The following is a 23,295-nucleotide window of genomic DNA, read 5'->3' as shown; positions in this document are numbered from 1 at the left end:
ATAAAATGGAACATGACCATATTTATTTCTATTTTGATTAAATCACATGTTGGTTGTTAATAAGTGTTAGAAAACCCATGACCTATTGTTTTTTTTAAGGTCTAGGGAAAAAAGTGTTAATTGTCATTGCTGCAACACATCATATCCAATATAAACTGATTGTAATGGGTAATGACCATAAAAAGTGTTGAAAAATAAAAAAGAATAGGATGGGAAAGCAAGTTTGGAATGATCTGGATTTCTGCACAACGCCATTATATTTAAATAATATAAAAAAACATTATTGGTCATAATGTAGTCTTTTTTAATGTCATTAAAATATTGTTTTGAAATAAAAAAATATGATTGTAAGGAGACCCTGATTAAATAATCACCCATTTACAGAATACAGATGCTGGAAAAATGTCTACTATAATATCTTTTAAAACACTGAACTAAACTAGCTCTTTTAGGAAAAAAAAAACACTTGCATAATCAAGCTTGACAAGTGTAACATTAGACAATGCCGATTTCTACATCTTAAACCAGGAGTAGAGATTTTCAGTGAGTAACAGCGGTGAGTGACAGAATCTCTTACCTCTACCAGCTGAGGGTGTTGCAGAGAGCGAGATGATGGTGAACACACAGTACATCCACAATGAGTGACGGGATGGAGGGATGGGTTTAACAAACGGGATGGAGGGGAAGAGTGGGAAAGAGGAGAGATGCAACAAGGCAGGGAAAGGAGTGGTGGAGTGGGGGAAGAAGGACAGTGAGGTGAACGACAACAGGGGGTGAAGGTGGGAAAGAGGCGAGTGCACAGACAGGTGAAGGAACAGTATAATATAGTTAAAGGGATGGGGTGGAGAAACAATACAATGTGTTAATCAAATGGCATGCAAACAAGCCAGCAAGCACATCAATAACGAACACTCAGCCGTTTGATGACATAATTCAAAATTAAAAACACAATACAGATGCAATTTAACAACTACAATAGTGTAGAAATGCAGCTTTAATATGTGACAACAGTAAACGACAGCAGCTTATTAATGATGTCCACGTATTATACACTACAGCAGTGATCACATTCTTGCTTGTTATGCAAATTTTGTGTTTGCTGTGTGCAGATAATAGCAGCGCATACCTGCGCAGACTGAGAGAAGGCCTCATCCAGCGATGCAGCTCGATTTTTCACCTCCTCTTTGATAGCCAGGTAGCGTCTCTCTGCTTCACTGTACCGCTGTCTCACTGTCGACCCCTCCTGGGCGCTCAGTTCAGCCAGTTGGGGGCCAATCTTCAGTATCTTGTCGATGTGAGGCTTGTGCTCAGCTATGGATTCTCTGAGGAGCTGAAGGAGGGGAGAGGTGAGAGTATTATAAATCAATGGATCTAGGTATCAGTTCCTGGACTTTTCAGTATATAATCTTAATGTAAATACTGTTATTACTCTATTATTTAAAATATTCTTTATTTGAACTTTTTTGCTCTCTCATTCTTCCTTCTGGTGGTACACAGAAGCAGCAAAAACAGTGCAGCATGGTGGCTTTAGTACTTATCCTTGTGCATGAGTGCCTAATCAATCCTTGTCCTGCATATTTTAGAGTTACCCCAGCTCCCAACACAGCTGATTCAACTAATGAACTCACTAAATCTTCCAGAGCTGAACTGAGTGTGTTGAAGCGGGACAACAACTACAACTTTTAAGCCAATAAACACAGAAGACTGATTTAGAGCGTAGTGAGCAGGTGTTAAGTCAGTAGGACTTGTGGTATGGGAAAAAAGAGTAGTCAGAATAGCATTTACTCTGCATTTAGTCTGTTTACAGTAATTACACTAATTTCATTTCAGGATCATATGTGTACTTTTGTACTTATTTTGTACTTACATTTACATATTTAACTAAAATGTGTCCCCAGTGTGACTGGAGATTGTGCACATCAACATGACATATAAGTAAAATCTCCCTTTTAGGCTCTATAAATGAGTTTCACATGAGCATGAAGGTGGTCTGGCTTTGGGGTTCCATAACACAATGAAACAATTAAGGGTTCACTTATTTTTGCAATAGATAATGCAAAAGACTAATTGAATCACAAGGAAACTCACTATGTAGTACTGCCAGCTGTGGTCGATCATCTATCAATAAATGCACATCAGCTTGTGCACACATAAGCATAACTAATGTCCACAACAATGAGGATTATATTTGTTTCGCTTTCTTCCACAGTTAAATTTCCACTTGCCTGACTGCATCCAGACATGGAGAACACATTCCGTTTACACTTCTGTGGTCAAGATCTGTCTCTAACAACCTCTGAATGTGGTTGATCACAAGCCAATCACAATACGTACTGGGTGTGTTTACACTGGATTTTCTTGTGGTCAAGTAAAATCAGACACTGATCTATCTGATCATAGAAAGTACAAGTTTCAAACAGCATCAAAGAATAGTATTCCAAAACTATAGAAGGCTGAATTACTGGACTTAGATAAAGCCTCATCTTGGCCTAGTCTAACTTGCTGTGTCAGTGCTGAATCACCACTGGAATTTCTTTTTAGTCTAGGCCTATGATTAATCTGGTTCTGGGAAACTGGATGGAAAAGCAGTACCATGTATAATGTTTAAAAGAAAGATTCTTGTGGCTCACAGCTATACTGGTAGCAGGCTATGTATTATAGTAGCTGTCAGACTGAAGCCCCAATATGGTTCTGCTTCCCAAAAAAGACAAACATAGACAACACATAAACTGTACTATAAACCAGACTCTCACCCTCATCTGGTCTTGCTGCTGTCTGAGGGCCTCTGTGTCGATGGCTGGAGGAGGCAGTTGGGAGATGAGGGTCTCAGTTTCACCCAGCCAGGGCTCCAGCTCCTCGTAAGTCTCCCAGAAACGAGCCACCAGCACCTGAGCCTGCTCCAGAGCTGAAAATCGCTCAGCATGATTTTGACTGACTGCCTCGTACCGAGCACTCAGTGAGTCTGTTTTTACCTGCAAGGCAAGAGTGAGACAAGCATGGTCAGTAATCAGCCACTGGAATAACATTATTAAAATTAGGGTTGCACCAAATATTTGACAACTGAAAATATTCAGCCAAAAATGGAAAAAATCAGTCAAAAGACTTTGCAGTCTTAGTATTTAAAAGCTGTACAGGGACTGGATATTAATGTTAGCTGAGCTAACTCAACCTTAGCATCTCTATGTTTACCAAAAGTCTGGCTTTTCTCTGTGCAAATTTTACTCATGTGATTAAGTAGCATTGCTCCATCTGTGTCTAAAATTACACTGCTTAAGTTAATTTCCAATAAGAATAGCAATACTAAGGTAATGTTATGACTAAATTTGCACGGCTGGGGTAGGTAGCTAGCTACTAAAATGTGTGGCTAAAACAGCGCTGCTCAAATAGATTTAGAATTAGCTGCATTTATCTTAGAAATTCTTTTGTACTTTGTTGGTATGTTTTCTGGGTGTTAAATACATATTTTAAAATTTGAGTTTTGTTATAGCTGTTTCTTTATAAAGCATGACAAATGTAAATTAAGGCTAAGCAATTTATTTAATAGTGGAAAAAGTAGTATACTGGACAAAAACCTGCAAGAAAGCCTTCAGTATTCATGTTCTGGCCAAATGTTTCATTTTGTTCAGTTTCAGACACAAATTTTAATTTCAGTGCATCTCCAGAACAAATATTATATATAAATTAAAAGCTGGCCAAAATAAGTACATGCCATTACATGAGGCAAGTTCTCTCACTCACCTTCAGAGCCTCTCTCTGTTGTTCGCTGCAGCTCTCCAGGATATCCTCTCGTGTGTTAAGGAGTTGGTCCACCGTGTCCTTATGGCGGATGATGTCGATGTTAAAGGCCCTCTGAACCTGGAGCTGAGCCACGGTCACGTCAGGCTCCAGACTGAGAGGCCCCAGAGACGCCAGTTTCCTCTCCGTCTCCCCCACCCAGGCCAGTTCCGCATCCACTGCCTCTTCATACTAACAAACAGATATCATTCTTACATTATTGTCAGTTTTCCATAGACACAGCCACAACATGAGCCTGGAGATAAACTGGCCAAAACATAATACATGACAAAGAACTGTAACTGTTAGATTAAATATTTGTCATATTAAATGCTGTATATTGTGTACAGTATTTAAAAGCAGTACCTGCTGAGACCTCTGAATGGCTGCCTGCACAAGCTGCACCCTCTGTGTGATGGTCTCGTCAGCTTGTCGATAGCGTTGGTTGGCATCGGCAACCAGGCGGTCCAGGCCCTCACGAGCGCGCCACGGCACCAGGTCTAACAAAGCACTGCCTACTTCATTAATAGTGTCCAGAACCAGCCTCTTCTCAGCAGATACACATTTTAGCTCCTGAGAAAAAAAACATACACATGATATGATGGCCGAGACGTGCATTACAGAAATTTGAATGTAATTAATTTATTTAAACTTTTAAACTCTGTATGTAGGCCTACATTTAATTCTACACTCTCATTACTTAAACTATAAATCCTATAAATCAGATCCCTGTGGGAAATTAATGGCTACCAAATAATACCAAATTTCTGTTTATAAAACTTAGGCTTCAGTTGGATACATATAATAAAAAAAGAAAGATGTGACAGTAATTATTTCTAGTGGAAGTGTAAAATGTTTTTGGTTAGTTTTGGTTTGATTAATACAAGTTCTGGTATACAAGTATATATATATATATATATATTAGGGGTGGGAATCGATTACTATCTCACGATTCGATTCGATTCCGATTTTGGGGGCCACGATTCGATTCAAAATCGATTTTTGATTCAAAACGATTTGAATTATAAAAATTTCTGCTTCTGGCTTATGAATCTTATTGAAAAAAAAACCCTCCATAATATACACTGGTCCTGGAGCAAGTAATGTGTTACAAAAACAATAAAATGTGCAGGAATGTGGGTCCTCAGTGACAGAGGAATCACTGGGATATCACAATGACGTTAATGAACAATAAATAAATAATAAATAACACTGCTTTATTACCAGGCTACTAGCGGTGGTGTGTAGGTGACGCTGCTGGGCTGATGTGATGATAGCAGTGGAGCGCTAAAGTTCAGGAGCAGCTGCTGATTAACTAGTTAATTTAAGGTCGTTGTATTTCTTCAGAAAGGGGGCAGGAGGTGGAGAAATTAATTCATATTGTCCATTCCTTAATTCCTCTGTGATGAGGAGCTGAAATGAGCTCTGATTAGCTTATTGTTATTTTTCCGTTCCGCCTTAAATGCTGCAGCCCGCAGCCACCTGTAGCGTTATTTAAGGTGGAACTGGAAAGTTAGCTTGTTAGCTAGCTAACAGTTACTGAAACTAACTACTAGCGATCTTTTTTATGCTTGTTATGAAGCATTCTGCCATAAAACATTAAAACTACACGTTAATCTAAGGTAATATAGTGCTTGTTCTGCCATCTTACCGGTGATTCTCAAACACCTACTACGCTCTGTGTGGGTCTGGAAGACCTCGGTTTGAAGGGACAAGCGGGTTGCCAGGTCCAACAAAAATACCCAGCCCAAAATCAGTCCAAAACCCGCCCCTCAGAATCGATTTTGGGACATTTTAAATCGATTCTGAATCGTAGTAAATGAGAATCAAGATTCTTATGTGAATCGATTTTTTGGCACACATCTAATATATATATATATATATATATATATATATATATATATATATATATATATATATATATATATATATATATATATATATATATATATATATCTCACGCGCTCACTGGGGGTTCTGTATTATGTATATTCTATGTTTAATGTTTTGCCTGATTCTTTGTCCTGTAATCATGTTTCTGTAAAGCTGCTTTGTGCCAACACCAGTTGTAAAAAGCGCTATACAAATAAATTTGATTTGATTTGATATATATATCAAAACCTTTGGAATTTTTAGGTGAATGAAGGTGCTGCTATATACAGAATTTACAGCATCTTTTACTGACTGATGTTCATCACAGGGTACTTTTAAATCTACCCCAGATATTCAGTCATTTATTTGCCCCTCAGCTAAACTGCATTGTACAGTTTAAAATACTTTGATGATTTAAAGCGATTAGATTAATTAATCACAAAGCATTTTAATCTCCTGACAGTACTATTAAAAAAAAAAAAAAAATAATCCAAAATGTGAAGCAAAAAAAAAAAAGATAAAAAAAAAAAAAAACTCTAAGTGAGAGATATTACCCACAAACTTCAACCCACAACCTGCTTGTTGGTTATTAAGTCTTGCTTGCTTGTTGACAAGCAGACACACCTACTTGTGCAGGTCTCTACTTGTGCAGGTTATATCACTCACATATAATTGTAAATATATCAGTGGGAACCAAAAAAAATCGTTTTATTTATTTATTTATTTATTTTTTGGTTGTTCTGGAAAAAGGGAACTGAATTATAAGTATAAACACACCCTACATTCTTAAAGAGACTCACTTACATAGTACAATACAGTATATAGTATTATATAACATAATACATCTTAATTATTACTTAGCACCGAAGGTTATAAATGCCAGTCACATCAGGCTCCAGAATAAACAAATAATTCTTAACAAACTGTTAACAGTAGCACAAGAAAATCCCCCCTTACCTTTTGTCTATCCTGATAGGCTGGTGTTGTGTCTGGCTCCATGTTGTTAAGCTCTGCCTCCACAGAATCCAGCCACTGGTTGATGTCCTCGTGAGCACTGGCGAATCGTGTGGAGAGCTGCAGTGCCTGCTCCAGGGTGCGAAGGGCCTTGCTGCTGCCTGCTGTCATCTCTGCATAACGGCTCTTTATACCATCCAGCTTCTCCTGGATGAGCAGAACCTCCTCACCTGACAAACAGGTAAGCAGAGATGGTGAGAATAGTGCAGAAACATGGAGAGCGGATGCATTACTGTAGGAGCTAGAGATGCACTCATACCTGTCGTCTGTTTCAGTAAAGCCTGTCCATTTTTAATGGCCTGGTCTACTGTCTTCTTCCTGCTTACGATCTCCTCATTCAGAGACTAGGGAGAAGAGATCATGTATAAATGTTATAAAAATGAAATATTACATTAGGTTTGTTTTAGTTTTTGCTAATTTGACTTTAAAGTTTGGTTCTCAAAATGTCTACTGATCTATTTATAGTATTGTATTATTATGTAACACAGATTTCAATTTCAAAACGTGTTTTTTTAGGATGTTATTCAGTTTTATAAAAGAAAAACAAACTAAAACACAGAGTTCCTGAGCTGCACAGTCTGTCATTACCAGAGTATGTTTGTGCTGTTCAGCCAGCAGCTCGGGCTGGTAGCTCTGCACTGAGACTTCAGCCAGCCGCTGGGCCACCTCAGCCAGCCAGTTCAGCACCTCCACCTCCTCCTCCCCAAACAGCTGTGCGTTGGCCAGGGCCTGCTCCAGCAAGGTCTCTCTGCGAGCGCACCAATCACGCAGATCAGTGTACCCACTGCGCATTGCCCCTACTCGCTCTTTTAGCCAATCACGATCTGCTGTACAGCTAAGGGGGGATAGTGATTGGCCCAGAGTCTCCAGATGGTCAACCTCTGCTCCTCGGGAAAGCACCTCCTCTTGGAGGGCCTGAAGTTTTTCCCAGAAAAGAATATAAAAGGGAGAGGGAGCAAAGGGAAAAGAAGAAAAAGAAAGAAAAAGAAAAAAAAAAACAAAGAACAAAGGAAAAATGACCATGCATGATGAAAAATCATAAAAGCATAATGAATGAAAATTAAATACAACACAAGCCAACAACTGAAAATCAAAGCGTGAACATCACATCTTAAAACATGGAATGAATGAGAAAATGTATACAACTGAAACATAAAATGAATAAAAGAATGGAATAGAAATTATATAAATTCCATGTAGATTACATAAATAATAAAAAAGGGAAGCTAGGAGGACAACCAGATGCTTCAATTTTTATACGTGACTTGTCTTCTAAACCCAAAGCAAAAGACACCTGGGGCGTTTTGAACTTGTTTTTGAAAGGCAGCATTTTCTCCTGCAAGGAAGGTAGGTTGCACTGTATTCAGAGCAGTGATGTACAGTACCTTGTGGCGGCTGATCTGCTGGGTGATTTTGGAGGTTTGGGTTCCCATGGGCTCGGCGGAGCTCAGACGTCTCTCTGTGGCACTCAGCCACTCTCCCAGAGGCTCCACCGTCTCATGGAACTGCAGAGCCAGCACCTGCAACTCCTCTAGCTGCTTTTGCCTGGAAGAGGAGCAACACATGAGTGTTTGCTTGATCTTATGTGACAAATTATTTGTAATGTGAAAACTATACAATGTGTATGGCTATTTTTATGGCTTTTAAATAAGCCTTCAGGCTGCACATTTTACCTGCTGCTGGCCTTCTCTAGCAAGTCTGTCCACCGCTCCCCGAGGCTCTGTAGCTGCTTCTGGATCTTGTCCCTGTCTTGAGTCTCTGCTGTGGAAGCGATACGCTCTCCCTCTACCCTGATCATCTCAACTGTTGCCCGCCGGTCATCCAGCAACCTTTGGAGCAGCTGTGAAAACCCACAACACATATGTTTTGCGTTAACAAGGTGTCTTTTCTAATTTTGCTTGAATTTACAGGTAATTTATATAGAAAATCAGCTTCTCTTTTCACAAGGAGGGAGTGAAAGGACCTTACCTTCTGTTCTTGGATTTGTGCTTTAACCACACGGTACTCAGCAGATGGTGGTTTTTGATTGGCTATCAGCTCCTCTGTATCACTCAGCCAGCTCAACAGTGGCTCCAGAGCATCTTGGAACTTCCCACAATGTAACAGAGCCTCTTGCAGCTGAGCAATCCTTTCAGCAACCTAAAGAAATATTTAGAGCATCAATAAAGCCTAGGTTAATTACTTTCTTAGTGATCCTAAAGCAAATATTATTGTATTGACAATTAGTGTGGATTCTAGGGTATGCCACAGGGTTCTATTTTAGGTCCTATAAAAGTATAAAAAAGTATATTAGTAATGAAGTGTCTGTCTACATAAACAGTCTAAAGAGTTTAAGAGGTTTTAAACAATAAGGTTTAAAACAGTAAGGAGAAACATAAGTCTTACCCTCTTGTTGAGAGAGTTCCAGCGGAGGTTGGTGGTCTCCAGGTCATGCTCCAAGGCTTGTGTGTCTGTGTGTTTGGCTGCACTCTGGATCAGCCCCTGTCCCACAGCATTCACATGCTGCACTTTGGGCTGGATGCTGTCTACCTGCTCCCGCTCCACAGCCTGGAGAGAAGGAGAGATAAAGAGGAAATTAAAGGGTGAATGGGGACTGTAGAATACAAAACAACTATGTTTAACAGAGCAATAACTAGCTCTGTCTCACCCATTGACCAAATTACAGGCTGTAGGTTCACCAACAGCACAGCGCCACAATACACTTTAATGAAAGTGGTCCAGCTGATGGTTAGTGACAGACAAAAGAACCCCAAAAGAGGTAACCGCAAACAGAACAATAAAATGAATAAGAAAGTAGGCAGGAGGGACAATAGCCAGTTACAAAAGAGATGTGTAGGTTGTATAGGTTGTGAGGCGTTATCTTGTGAGTGAGGCTGAGAAGATCCACTATCCACAGTGAACAGCAGCACAATGGGCGGTACTGATTGTAAATGGCGGCTTCTGGCTAGAATTGTCCATACAAACATAAAAACTGTAGCAGAAATTAGAAGGACATTAGAAGGACACACACATTCCCCACAGGTCAGTGCAGCATTCTTTAGATTTAATGAGCCATAGCAAAAATAATGGGACGCAACACTAGTGAGACACTTTCCATCCTGTTCTCAAGCACTTTCATGTTTAGCCACATCTATGATATATGAAATGTGGTAAATATTGTACAGAGATAAGGAATCTTCAGAGGGAAAATCCTGTTTGTGTGTATGTGTGTATCCAGACACAGCTGCTTTGTGGCGAGGGACGTCGTTCCTGCCTTAAACAGGATGTCTGTCGGCCTCAATAACAATGAGCTACAGCCATGACCCACCCCAACCCTCTCTCTCTCCAATAAAGCATGTGTGTGCATATGTGTACAGCAGAGAGAGTCTAATGTTCTCGGTTGTCTAAGCATTGCATTGTTACTTTGTTTCTTCTCTTGTTCTAAATCTCATATTGGTCCAGTCAGGTCTATATCCATTTCTTCATGCACTGTAGTTTGCATTGGCAAGCACAAGAATAACCTCAGGCACCCGGGCCATGTGGCTAATTACATCTGTTTGTTTGTGAGCTGGTCCTTTTCAGTAGACAGCCATCTGAACAAGGGCTAATAGGGCATAAATTGAGTTTAATATGAAATAGTGCTCTGTTTTCATCCATGAATTCTTTATTTATTTATATTTATTCTTATCTTATTTTATTATTATGTCATTGCAAGTAATGTCATTACTTGTAGAATATATGAATATGACATAATGACACTATTTTTATTTGGATGCTAAATTGTCCTAGAAGTAAATGTGATAATATTACTGTTATTTTAAATAATGTATGGCACTGATATAATTATAATATTATGTTTTACATATAATGTTTGTAAATGAGTGCAATTACACACTTATACATACATTATAAATTGAATCCTTTTTAAACATTTTAAATAAGTAAAACATCAAATAAAAGCACAGTGAGGTCATGTCCATGTAGTGTACATTTGGTTGATTGTTAACAGGCCTATATATTTTGACAGGCCTATATAACATTGATATTTTTTTGCTGGTCTCTACATTGTCCTTTTTTAAGCAGTGAAAAAAATGCTGTTTTGACAAGCATTATAAACTGCAAATAAGCATACATTTCAAAAAATGTTATTAAGTAAAAGTTTATATTTAATAGTGTTATTTTATTAATATTATTAAGTGTTAATTAATAAAATATATGCCAATAATATAATTTATCACAATAATTTCTGAGAAAATATAAAGCCTAAGTATCTTCTATACTAAACCCCTTCATTCTCTCACCCCGTCCATCTTTGTCCCTCTGTCTCAGGCCAGCTCAGGGCAGGGAAGGCTTTAAGGGTTTGCCTCTTGTGAGGCAGAGCACTGGAAAATATCTGAGATGTTTCTCATTCCTCTTCTGCTCTCTGAACGAGGCCTGCTAGCCGATCTTCTTCTCTTACCCACAAACAGATTTACAGTGCTCATCTTCTCTTATTCTCCTGTTTCTGTTCTCTGGAACTTTACTAGCTAGTCATCAGCTTCCCACTATGTCCAACACATACCGCTCTTCCATTTATGGCTGCTCTCCCACCCACCACCAGCCCACGACATTTCACCCGACTCCACTCTTTCTTCTCTCTTTTTTTCTATTTTAGCCCAAACCACAAATTCACGTTTACTGGGTTCCATATTTCAGTACTGAGAACAAGGCAAGCTACTCTTTAATCACCCTCTTCTTTAAATGATACCAACAAAGAACCACTACTTGTTCCATAAAAGTCCACACAACTGACTGGCTGAGAGATGTTCTAAAAGTGCTAATATTGCACGATAATGGCACTCTGACAAAGCTTTTCAAATACCGTACTACTCCACCACATACTCAGATAACCAGGTCACAATCGTTTAAATAATTATACAAGTAAAAAAGTGCCAAAATAACATGAGATATTGGCACTTGATATTGCAGTATACCAAAGCCAACATCTCACCTATAATGCAAACCTTTTTGTGTATATTTGCTTAAATATAGTCTTTGATTTGATGTAAAGGTTCTTTAACTGTTTAATGTGAAGGTTCATTACCCTCCAGGATCTTTATGGAACCAAATTGGGTTCTTCTATGGCATTGCTCAAAGATTTTCTAAGAATAATTTGTAGAATCTTTCTTTTTAAGAGTGCAGAATCAAGCTCTGTTGAGGGCATTAAAATCGAATCTCTCTATCCAGAAAAAAAAACAAGTGCAACAATTGTTGCATTTGAATTAATCATAATATTCCACAATGAGCAAAATTGAATTATTATTGGATATATAACATATTTGCTTAAAAGAGAGAAAGAATGAATGCACAAGAGGCACTGAGCAAATGAGAAAGAGAGAGAGTGAGAGAGAGAGAGAGAGAGTAAAGATTGAGAAGAAAAACAGAAGAAGGATGAGGCAAGGTTGAAATGGTCAAGACATCACTCATGTATGTTTAGCATCATTCCAACTAATCCTCTAATGCAGCCCTCCCTGACAAGTAATGACTTCATCAAGAGTTGATGTAATACAGCCTGAACATCACCACACATGCCCAAGCAAGCACACACACACACACACGAGAAAAACATGAAATCGAAAGCATCATAAAATTGCACATAAAAATTCCTTTAAAAAATTCAATTTAACAATCCAGGACTACACCACAGGAATTATACTAAAAGCCTGTAAAAAGAGAGAAAACCAAACAAAACAAAAGAAACTAAGTATAATATGCCTCCACAGAAAAGTTCAAATAAACACATTGACATGCCAAAAGTCACGGGAGAGTACCTACCATTGAATATGAATACTTCGTGAATTGAATATGAAAGATTTTGGTGCATTTTAAGAGACACTATAATAAACTTCTAATTAATTAAAATTATTTATAGTAAGTTTAGATTCACAAATTTCCCCGGCACTAAGGCTGGAGCATTAGCATTAGCAGCTAACCTCTAGCAAGCTACAGTTCGATATTCTCACCTGTGAACGGCGAAAGAGCTAATGCTTAGCACGATTAGCGGCTAATGCTACTCCAGCCCCTGTACTGGAGACTTAAACTGAAACTCCTGTTTAATGCTGCACTTCGGTGGAGTGGCTTTACTGCTCCTTAAAACCTCACTGATAAAATTCATACATAAGGCACACCGGATTATAAGAGGCACTGACGATTTTTGGGAGAATAAAAGGATTTTAAGTGCACCTTATAGACTGCAGAAGTAGTACAGTTTGTTTTATATTATGTTTTATAAAGAACCAAGCTAGTTATATAACTGTTCTCAGTGATGGTTCTCAGGTTTTTCACACTCATAATAGTAATAATCTTCATTATAAACCCATTGTAGTTTATCTGAGGCATCACTCACATAACCAGTTGTAGAAGCTGAACTCTACAGCACCAGAGTCAGACACACAAACAGTGGCTTTAAACCTGAATGCTCTGTTAATGTTTAGCGTGTGTGTGTGTGTGTGTGCGTGAGAGTTGGGACTGAAGCCCTCCCTTTGTTTCCTGCTGTCCCAGTCACAGGTGCTTCCCGCAAGCTGTCTTTCAGTGCCATCGTTATCAAAACAATCAAACATGGCTGTGCCACCAGATCCCACAATACTGCCTCTCTTCCTGTAAGCCTTCTCCTCTCTTCCAGCAGAGTCTCTTGTTTCTCTCTAGAGCCTCATGTTTACATGTATGCCCACCCAGGATTGATTCTTTGTACAGAACGTACAGCGGGGCAGAGTTTAAGAAGAGATGCCATGCTAGGCCTTTCTGTTTAAAAGCCTTAGCTCTTTGTGCTACAGGTGTTTAGCTGTGGGTTCCCTTGTTAAAAGAAACATGTGGCCTGTGATTCTGCCCAAACATTACCCACCATTTATCTACATGATTTCAGTTTCCAACAGTTTCAAACCACAGAATGTGTTTGCTTCAGCACATTACGTACACCTCCCCTGTGACCCCCTCCCATTTTTAAATTGAGGGAGTAAGTTTGGCCTTAGAGGCCAGAGCTGATAGGGCTGGCACGTTCTTATCATCTATTTATATTCCTCAACAACTTTCTACAGTGTTTTTGTGTTACCGGCAACAGCAGCTCCCCTAAAGGACCCGGTGTTTATTTCTCACTTCCTTATCTCTACAACAGAGCTGTTTCATACTGCAGCACAGGGGAGGGGAATTCAACAACAACAGAGGAGGTGTTCATGGCAGGAAATGAGGGGGAACAGGGAATTAGAGATGGTTTAACTGGTTTAAATGAAATGAAGGCACTGTTTAAAAATGTTATATCTTGGCTTTTTGGCCCAAACTATGATCTTCATGTTTAGAAATGCATTTAACATTTCACTTTGTTTCCTTTGTCCAGACCAGGGGCGTGCAACTCTGGTCTTGAAGGGCAGAACAGCAGAAAGGTTTTTTTATTATTCTCCTTTTCAAGCCCACCTGATAATTTACATGTTTTAGGTCTGTTAGAGCAGGAAAATCTGTAAACTTCGCTTGATTCTAGCTTCAGTTACCCTTCTCTGATCCAGACTAAAGCAGAAAAAAATACACTATTGCACATTAGTCTGGATATTATAGTGCTGACACTGTGTGCATTTATATGCACTCAAACTTTTGTTCATAATCATATTAGTGCAGTTACCTGATTATTCACTCTAAACAACATAGTCAGATTTCTTAGATCAGAATGATGTTCACGTCATATTCATTAAGTTTACTGGCTGGATGCAAAGCAAAAATCAGATATTAGTGTATGTATGTAAGAGTTTTCTCATTGTCTTATTAACCAAGTTTATGTAAACACATTAATCGTATTACTGACAAACTCCAATGCTCTGCAGTAGTCAGATTAGGAAGTTCATCTAAATGCAATCGCTGCTAAACTAGATACTGAAGCAAAAGACATGAACAAAATCATACAGATAAAAAATTTATATAATTGGATGACAACTGGAACGTCATTTAAGAAATCTAAATGCCCTGTGAAGACAATCTCTAAAAATCTCATGCTATCTAATTTTTATAAAGCAACATAAACACAAACACAAGATATCTATAAAACATCACCATGTGTCAAACCAGCATTAGATATGTATCATTAGTGCAAACCAAAGCAGGCCTGGAAAAGCAGCGTTCATGTGGAGGTCACTTTGTTTGGTCTGCACCAAGGTTCAAGAGGCAGCCTTCTCATTTTTGTTCCAATGAATGACACTCTCAGGCTACTGCAGCTGACAAACAACTAATAATACAATAACAGCAGAGTGTGCATAAGGACTGCATTAGCTAACCTCAAGGCCAAACGCCACAGCCCCTGTGACAAACAGCAGACACCAGACTAATCATAGCAGCCTGAAGGACTGTCAAACACACACATATAGATTATGTGAAGAATCCTTACAAGTACTTAGACAACACTACATCCATCTCTGTCCTTCTGATACACATACCATAGCTCTCTCGTGCTTTCTGTCTCATAGAATATACAACATCTCACATGTGTATCATGCAGAATAAACGGAAAAAAATGTCCACAGACACATGAACCCAAGCTTGCTAGCTTGCTAGGATTTTAAACAATTTCAGGCATATCACTTCTGTAAACATGAACTTGCTTATTTTTAAATGTGTAATCTGCATTAAGATATACAAACAATTTAAAAATATTAACACTTTTACTCTAATCGGTCCAAAAATGGTGTGGGGTAAAACAACTCTGCAACTGTTTGTAAAAAAATATTATTTAGAAAATGATAAGACAAGACAGTATCAATTATTTGTTGATAAGTATATGCCATTCCCTGGTGTAATATGCATTCATATATTTCTACATGCACATAACAAATGAAGAACCACTGAAGTAAATCAAACCAAACACAGTAAAACACAGAAAAACCATGTGTCTGCAGAAGCACGTCAAGTAACCAGTTTTTCTTAAACCCAGTCCTGTCACCTGTGTCCTGCATATTTTAAGGTTTACCTGCTCCTGACACACCTGATTCAATTATTCAGTTAATTAACAAGCTCTTTTGGATTTGCAGGGATGTGTTAACGCAGGGAATGTGCGATGTGCAAAGCTAGGATTGAGAAGTTTCCTACAAACATTATTTTAAGTATTTCAAATAGTACAATCACATGTGATACAATTACAAACAGGGCATTGGAGATTCTTTACCTCACTGCTGAAGTCACTGCACATTGGGACTGAAGATGACTGAAGGTCTTCATCTGGGTGCTCTAAAGCACCAGCAATCTCAGAGTCTTTCTCGCATGGTCCAAGAATCTTCTGAGATCCCCCTTCACACTCACTTTCACTAAAAAGTCCATATAAGATGCCAGACTCAAGCTGGTCCCACTGATCTTGGTATGGGTGTAGTAGATCTGACCTTGACCCATCTGACTCCCAATCACTATCCCCCGTCATTGACCCCAAAACAAAATCCACTCCTGACTGACTGGTCTCTGACTCAGATTCTAAATCTCGACAGTCCTCACAGGCTGAACCCCCATCAGACACCTGCGAAAATCTTTCAGGAGCAGCCAGGTACACAAAACTGTCAGAGGAGAGAAATGCCCCCTCTTCCTGATCAGGACAGGGTTTAGGAAGGGGACTAGGTGGCGTTGATTCCACTAGCGGGGATGGGGGACAGTCCTGTGAGTTTTGTGGTAGCACTGCCACTGCCAGATAAACAAAACTATCAGAAGCAACAACCCCATCTCGGTCTTTATCGTGAAGATCTCCCCTCTCTGATTCTTGTTGTTTTGTAGTTGAGATGGGTAGTGGGGAGGGGGGAGATGATGACAATGATTCGTCTTTTGGGGATGCGCTTACTGAAAGGGAAAAATCCTCTTGTTTTGGGGTACTTGTACATGTAAGTCTTTGATTCACATATGATAGATCCCACTCATGCACAGACATGTCCTTATTAGCAACATCCATCTCAGCTATTGCAAAGGAGTCCCTTGGTGTCTCTAAAATTGGCATCTTTTCTTGGTCAGAGGCTATGGAATCCCTATGAGTGGGCATCAGCTCCACATTGGACACCACCTCACTGCTGTCACCTTCTGCTTCTGTTCCTATTTCAATGAACAAATCAGGACTTTCAAGAGGTACTTGTATAATGTCTTCAATATTTGAATAAGATTCATCAAACTCACAGTCAGTGTTCACCGTATAAAGATTATCTAAGCTTGGAGATGTGTCTTGTTGACATGATGAGGTATGGTCAATAGATAATTCATCATTCACTACCTCTTCCACCTGTTCGTGTTTTGATGATGCTCCACTGTCCAAGTCTGAATCAGTCCCTGTGTTTTCACGGTCAGCTTGTGTTGTATCTGTAGCAGTTATCTCTGCATGGGACATCTGAATTCCACTGGAGTCAGATTCTAGCAAAGGTCCATCTAAAGTGTCTACACTATGTATGGCTATACCATGTTCCTGCTGAGAAGTTATACTTATGTCACTCTCAGGACATAAGCCTAGTGGTATCCCTTCTGAATTTTGGTCCCCGCTTTCGCTTGAGTCACAGCTTTGTGCATGATCAGCATCCTCACTTGACAGGTTTGGATCTATCTGCAAATCAAACAGGTCAGTCTCATAGGAATCTTTATGCTTTACAGAGTCATCACTCTTTGCGGGTTCGACTTCATCCCAATTCTCCTCAAGTTGATCTTCTCTCTCCTCCTCTTCTTCCTCCACTCGAGGTAGGGTATGACATTCTGTCAGGGGCTCAGTGGAAAGAGAAGCAAAGGTTGGCTCAAGCCCAAATGATTCCTCCCCGTCTTCCACCATACACTGTCTCTCCAACTCCAGAAAAAGGTCATCGGACCCTGCCTCCGAGCTTGGGCAAGGAGAAACACTGGCTGTCTGTGAGCCTCCAAAACCTACTGGAGGGGTCAGCAGAGGTCTTTGACTTGACGAAGTCAGCTGTTTTGTCTCCCAGTCCAGCAGCTGAGATTCCTCTTCCTCTACCTCCCAGGAAACACTGGTTATTTCATGACTTTCTAGTTTCAATACTGCTTGCCAGTTCCTTTCCTCCATCTCCAAGATATCTTTCTCTTTTGCATTTTCTGGTATTTCTTCTTTATTCTCTTCCTCCTCTATCTCTGCCAAGATTCTACGCTCATCTTCTTCAAAGCATAGTTCTGAAGCAGTTCGCTCTCGTAGTTCTGCAGTAGTTAGGGACCACCCCAACAGGCCCTCCTCACCCCCCTCTTGGCTAAGGCACGGAGAGAGGGGTAGGCCATCGTAACTTAGCCTCTCTCCCTCTTGCAGAAATGGTGAGGGAGGATCCAGCAGGTACATTGACTCCTCTTCAAGGTCACTGTCCTCTCCAAGAAGAGGAGGCAAAGGTGGCAGAATCGGCAAGTTGTGAAGTACTCCTCCGCGGCCCAGTGACCTCTTAGAACCTTTTATACTGCGAGGCCAGGTACGGGCTTTAGTGGGTGGGCAAAACACAGGTTTTGGGGGTATCAGTGGAGCAGTATCCTGATCGTGTTCCAAGAGTGGCGAGTCCCGCTCAGAATCGGATGATTTAGTTGCGGTTATATCCCAATGACGTGGCTGTTCCTCCGAAACACTTCTTACACAAAGTGGAGGCGCCACAGTTGGCTTGCTTTTCTCAGATTGTCTATTAACATTAGGGCTGAGTTGAGGAGAGCTAGGAATATCTTGTTTGGTTTGTATAACTGGAATTGTCTGGGAAGGTGCTTGCTCTTTAGACGATGGCAGTGCAGGTGTGGGTTTAATTTGTTTTGGGTGATGAGGCTGAAGCTGGGGAGATTGTTTCTGCCTGACAGAAAGGGGTGGGCGGGCAGACATGGGGCTCATAGATGGAGTAATGACTGGAGAGCAAGAGGCTGGATTAGTTTGAGGACCAACAGAGGAGACAGGAGAGGGACTGTATAGTGGAAGGGGTGGGGTGGAAGAGGCTGGGGTAGCCAGTAGAGAGGGTAGTGGATGGAGAGGAGAAACTGGAATCCCTGCTCCAGACAAACGCTTCTCTCCTCCCTCTGCAGGTGAAAGCTCCAGCCGCTCAGCAAACTCGGGGTAGGTTGGAGGCATAAATGCTTTCCAAGAGCGCCTATTTGGATTGTCTTTTTTGTCGCTGCCATGATGTCGTCTTTTGGTGACTACAGCTGCCCCAACAGCAGCAGAGTTTGATGCAGGAATTATAACGCTTGAGCCAACTGCTCCAACAGATGGCATGCTTTGAGGGTCGCCAGTCAACTTAAGAGCATCAAAAATGACCCTCTCATCCAACCTTTTAACACCTCCATCAGCCGGTGCTCGTGCCACAAACACTCCTCCAATGTCAGCCCCTATTGTCCCATTACTGGAAAGAGTACTTCCTTCACCTCCAGAGCCCAACGTGCTTCGAGAGGGCTGACTAATCTTGGAGCCTTGGTCAATTTGCTCATTAATGCGCATGGTGTCGTATATGGAGCGCTGTGGCACGTAACAGTCCTCAATGTAGGCCTCCTCATCATCGCCCTTCCCAAGACACTGTGGGTTCTGCCGCAAGCAGTCTGGTCGACTAAGAGGCTTCCCCATCCTGTGCTCAGGGTGCCAGGACGGGGCAGATGCTTGCACAAAAGTGTTGGTATGCTGCTCGAATAATTAGCTCGAGTCTTTGACCCTCACTTATTTATAACAGGCATTGATGTACAACATCTTTAGGTAAAAAAGTTCTCATGCTTACAATCCAGGAAAAATATCCAGAGACATTTAAGTCCTAAGAGTTTATGGCTCCAAAAACAATATTGTTACTGACTGCATCCTGCTGGAGCACATCAGACAAAAAAGGCTCATTTAAACTGATGTACGTTTCCAGCAACATCTTAATCAGCTCATTTGTTTTTGAGCATGGTGCAAATAAGGGAAGCAGCAGTTTCATGGCCCAGTACAGAGTGATATCACACTGGTAACATCCATTTTTTTTAAATTCAATATTCTGTTCCCTTCCTTCAAAACACATTCAACAGAGTCCTTTCTCCAACTTCCTTGCAAAGACTTCCGTTGACTCTCCCAGTCTTTGCCACAACAGGAAAATCAGAAAGGGGTCTGAGCCACTTAAGCAGCCTCTGAGAGAAGCTGCCAAAGCAGTGCAAGTCTCCTTTTAAGGTGAGAACTCTACAGTCTGTTGCATAAAAACACAGCATGCGAGACAAATGCAAAATGTCCATCAAGTGATTTTGTCTCGCATCTTACCGTTGTTTCCAGCACATCTTCCTACGCTCTTAATAATAATCCAGGCATGAGTCAGTTTAGCAATTGGAAAAACGACTTAACAACTTACAGAAGGTCAGTCAATTGCTAGTATGAAAGGAAGTTTCATAACAGTACAACAGACTCACACTTCAGACAGTCTCATCCCTTTATCTATGTCCTTCTTCTTTTAATCCAATAATGAAACATTAATAGAGCCCGTCTGGAAGTGCAGCCCAAATCAAAGCCCAAATGTGAAATCCTTCATCCTCTTCATTTATTGTCTCCTCCTCTGTAGTGGTGGCATCTAGGCACTCTAGGTGAATGAAATCCAATATGCTCTTCATGGCTTGTCCTTTTTTCATCGAACAAAAACAAGAACAAAAGGGGCCATCATTCCTTTTTGTGCTATTCCCTTTTATATTCCTTTCATCTAGACCTCCGGGGAAACTCTGCAAATCCAAATGGTAGCCATGTCCAGGAGGCTTGAGGTGAGGGTGGGAGTGAGAACCACTCGAGAAGACGAGGGCGAGGGCTTCAGCCGGAGAAGCGTGGAGAGTCGCGGGACTATATCCAGAGGGCAGAGACCCAGACAGAACACCAAAGCTCCGAATGCTGCCTTTCCACTCGGGGGCACTCTGCTTCTCAGACGATCCCCAGACACACTCCTCTTCTGTCTTTCAATCTTCCTCTTTCTTTCTCTACACTCTACTTTGTGCACAAGAGAACCACAAGCTCCATGCAGGCTTCCAGTTTTTCCTCCTTGTTCTTTTCTTTTCTTCTTGTGCAGAGTCTCTCTCCTTCTTTCATTCGCTCACACTCTCTTTCTCACTCTGTTCTCAGGCCACTGCTCTACTGAAATGGTTTGCAGCTGCTAAAAAAATCTCCCACTTTTCCTCGCTCTCTCTCTCTCCCTTCCTCCCTCCCTCTGTGCCTGCCTTACTCACTCATTCGCTCACTCACTCACTCTCTCCCTCCCTCCCTCTCTCCCTCTCACTCATTCGCTCGCATGCTCTCACCTCCCTCACTCTCTTTCTCTCACTCTGTTTTTGTTTGAATCCAGCTCCGTTTGTTCTGTTTCCTGCTCTGGTATTAAAACACAGGAAGTGCTCCAATCATGCCGGTTTCCTCTTCCAAAAAAATCCAGCCAGCCTAAGCTGGGAAAGGGAGCTGGAGATAAAGCTGTTGGGAGGAGGGGCCAGTGTGCCAGAGGGAGTGACTAAACCAGGGATTGTATGTGTTTCTGCAAAATCGCAGGATAACATGAGCAGATTGGCTCCTACTAAGCACTATATAAAAGCAGTGCAATTGCGCAGAGCAAAGTATTTCCGGTTACATGTTTTTTAAACCCTTTGCAAAAATGACTGCAGCATTTATAGCTCTATGATTGAAAGAACAAGCTTATAACATGTTAAGATATTTCATAAATAGTCATGATACTAGTAGAGAAAAGTTCTTATACAAAACCAAATTCTAAAAAAGCAAGGAACAAAATGAACAACAAAAATACTGGAGGGAGAAAAAAAAACAATGGTAGTAGTGGGAAGGTTGTGCTTTGCTAGCATAAAAGCATAAAAACAGAGTTATCAATAAGACTTTTTTTAACATCCATAATACATGTATGCATAAGTAGTCATTCTCTTTCTCTCTCTTCCTCTCTTTCTCTATTCCCTCTTCTCCCTTTCGCCCCAGACAACCACCCTGTTATTGCATAAAACAATGCTGGAGGACACACAAAAGTCTGCGATATTCACAGGCCCCACTTGTGCATTCTCGTCTCCTGCTCGTCTGAAACTCTATCCAGCCATGAACAGAGAGGGTGTGTGTGTGTGTGTGTGTGTGTGTGTGTATAGTGGTGGTGGTGGTAGGGGGGGATAGGTTGGGGCCACCGACAAGGGGCTTCAGGATGCTTTACAATTAAAATAAATAGACCCTAAAGCCAGAGAAGTACACAGAGAATGATGGTGGCTGCAGCAGCAGCAGCAAGTGAAAAACATGTGGACTGATTGCTATCTTCATGCTTGTTTTGCCTCCTCTCTTCTCAGATCATTCCTGCCATGCCATGCTTTATTTCCTTTATTGCCTGGATCTCCCTTCTTTCTACCCATGCCTTCCCTTATTCGGCTGGTTCTGCAGTTCATGCGAGGAACTCTGGCAGAGAGCAGTCACTGAACTAACGCATGCCTGCCTGCCTGCCCTCCTACTCACTCTGTGAGTCCCAAACACACACACACCACACGCAAACACACAGTTGTTCTGTGGACCAACACACTGCCCGTGGCCTGCATGTCAAACAAGCTAAATACGCTAAACTCTCTCTCTCTCTCTCTGTCAGTAGAGTTGCAGCTGTCATGCCTGCGTCCAAGACAAACCTCCCTATAGAAACAAAAGAGGTTTGTCTGTCTCCCGCCCCCGCCTTTTTTTCTTTCCCCTTCACTGTCCACTCAAATTTAACAGACATTCAACAGCCATCATTTTGCCCTCTATGATTTGATCAAACTACATATACTCACATCTCGCCAAAGGGTGAAACCTGATTCGGGATTTGGTGATTTGGACGTGATATGATTACAAAGGTTTTAGGAGAGTTTTTCTTTTTGTTTGCTTTTCTCTCACAGATTAATCCTGGATTAAAAATTTGGATAGTAAAAAGTATCTATTTTGCATAATCTACATATAGTTTTCTGAGTGATGTCAAATAAAGCATTTGGAAGATTTATTGATTTCATATTTGTTAAAGAGCTGTAAGAGTGGAGAATCTAGTGAACTAGACAAACATTTACAATTATGTATATTTGTAATAGAGCTTTGAGTCTAAAGAACATTTACATGGTTAAAAACAAACATTTACAATGGCTATTTAAACATCTAAAATGTTCTAGATCTCTGTAATAAAGAAAAGGGTTGTTCTAAGGCCTTTTTTCAAATAATCCTTTGTGTGGCACCTCAATTTTTAAAAGTGTAGTAGTGCAACACCAAGTTTAATCTTCGTATGGTCCATTTAACTTTCTTTGTTTAGTTAACAAAAATTCAGTTGCTGACCCTGCAGTCTGCCAATCCATCCCCCCCTTTTCCCTCCATCAGTAAGAGGCTGATTTGGCCAGTCGCAGCTAGTTAAAGAGTCACAGCCCTTACTCAGACAGGAAGAGGGAGGGCTTCAGCTCCAAAATCCCCTAAACACACTCTGACTGGCAAAGAGTGTAGCCAGTTTAGAGAAACCGCTCCATAAAGATTAATAGCTGTTAAGCTGGAGTAAGAGGGCGGAGTTAGAGAGTGCGATTGGCTTCACAGGACAGTTTGCTTGTTTGCTTTAAGAACAGCACCTGTTGATCCTCCATCTCTTTCTACTGGCCGCCTGATCACACCCTGTACTTACTGCCTTCTTACTGTCTACAGTGAAAGAAACTCATAATCATACTGTTTATCTCTATATCTTCCTTCCC

The 23,295-nt window shown here is 40.7% G+C and overlaps 1 protein-coding gene across 20 annotated transcripts in view; it reads right to left on the bottom strand.

Annotated features, from left to right (window-relative positions):
• macf1a (microtubule actin crosslinking factor 1a) overlaps positions 1-23,295 on the bottom strand; it is a 230,937-nt gene that overhangs the window by 21,118 nt on the left and 186,524 nt on the right. For 16 of the 20 annotated variants that reach the window (XM_049475390.1, XM_049475399.1, XM_049475400.1 and 13 more), the window contains 11 exons: positions 9,046-9,207; positions 8,629-8,799; positions 8,334-8,500; positions 8,046-8,205; positions 7,249-7,575; positions 6,920-7,004; positions 6,604-6,830; positions 4,141-4,347; positions 3,739-3,966; positions 2,754-2,972; positions 1,127-1,330 (listed from right to left, as the gene is read on the bottom strand). In XM_049475390.1, the coding sequence (XP_049331347.1) occupies positions 1,127-1,330; positions 2,754-2,972; positions 3,739-3,966; positions 4,141-4,347; positions 6,604-6,830; positions 6,920-7,004; positions 7,249-7,575; positions 8,046-8,205; positions 8,334-8,500; positions 8,629-8,799; positions 9,046-9,207 (2,157 nt within the window). The remainder of the gene's footprint in view (positions 1-1,126; positions 1,331-2,753; positions 2,973-3,738; positions 3,967-4,140; positions 4,348-6,603; positions 6,831-6,919; positions 7,005-7,248; positions 7,576-8,045; positions 8,206-8,333; positions 8,501-8,628; positions 8,800-9,045; positions 9,208-23,295) is intronic. The other 4 variants (XM_049475398.1, XM_049475397.1, XM_049475388.1 and 1 more) reach the window with 1 other exon arrangement.

Source organism: Astyanax mexicanus, chromosome 3 (genome assembly GCF_023375975.1).
Source record: "Astyanax mexicanus isolate ESR-SI-001 chromosome 3, AstMex3_surface, whole genome shotgun sequence".
In the NCBI taxonomy this organism is placed as follows: domain Eukaryota; kingdom Metazoa; phylum Chordata; class Actinopteri; order Characiformes; family Acestrorhamphidae; genus Astyanax; species Astyanax mexicanus.
The sequence above is the reverse complement of the archived record's forward strand: the minus strand, read 5'-3'. Positions and strand labels throughout refer to the sequence as shown.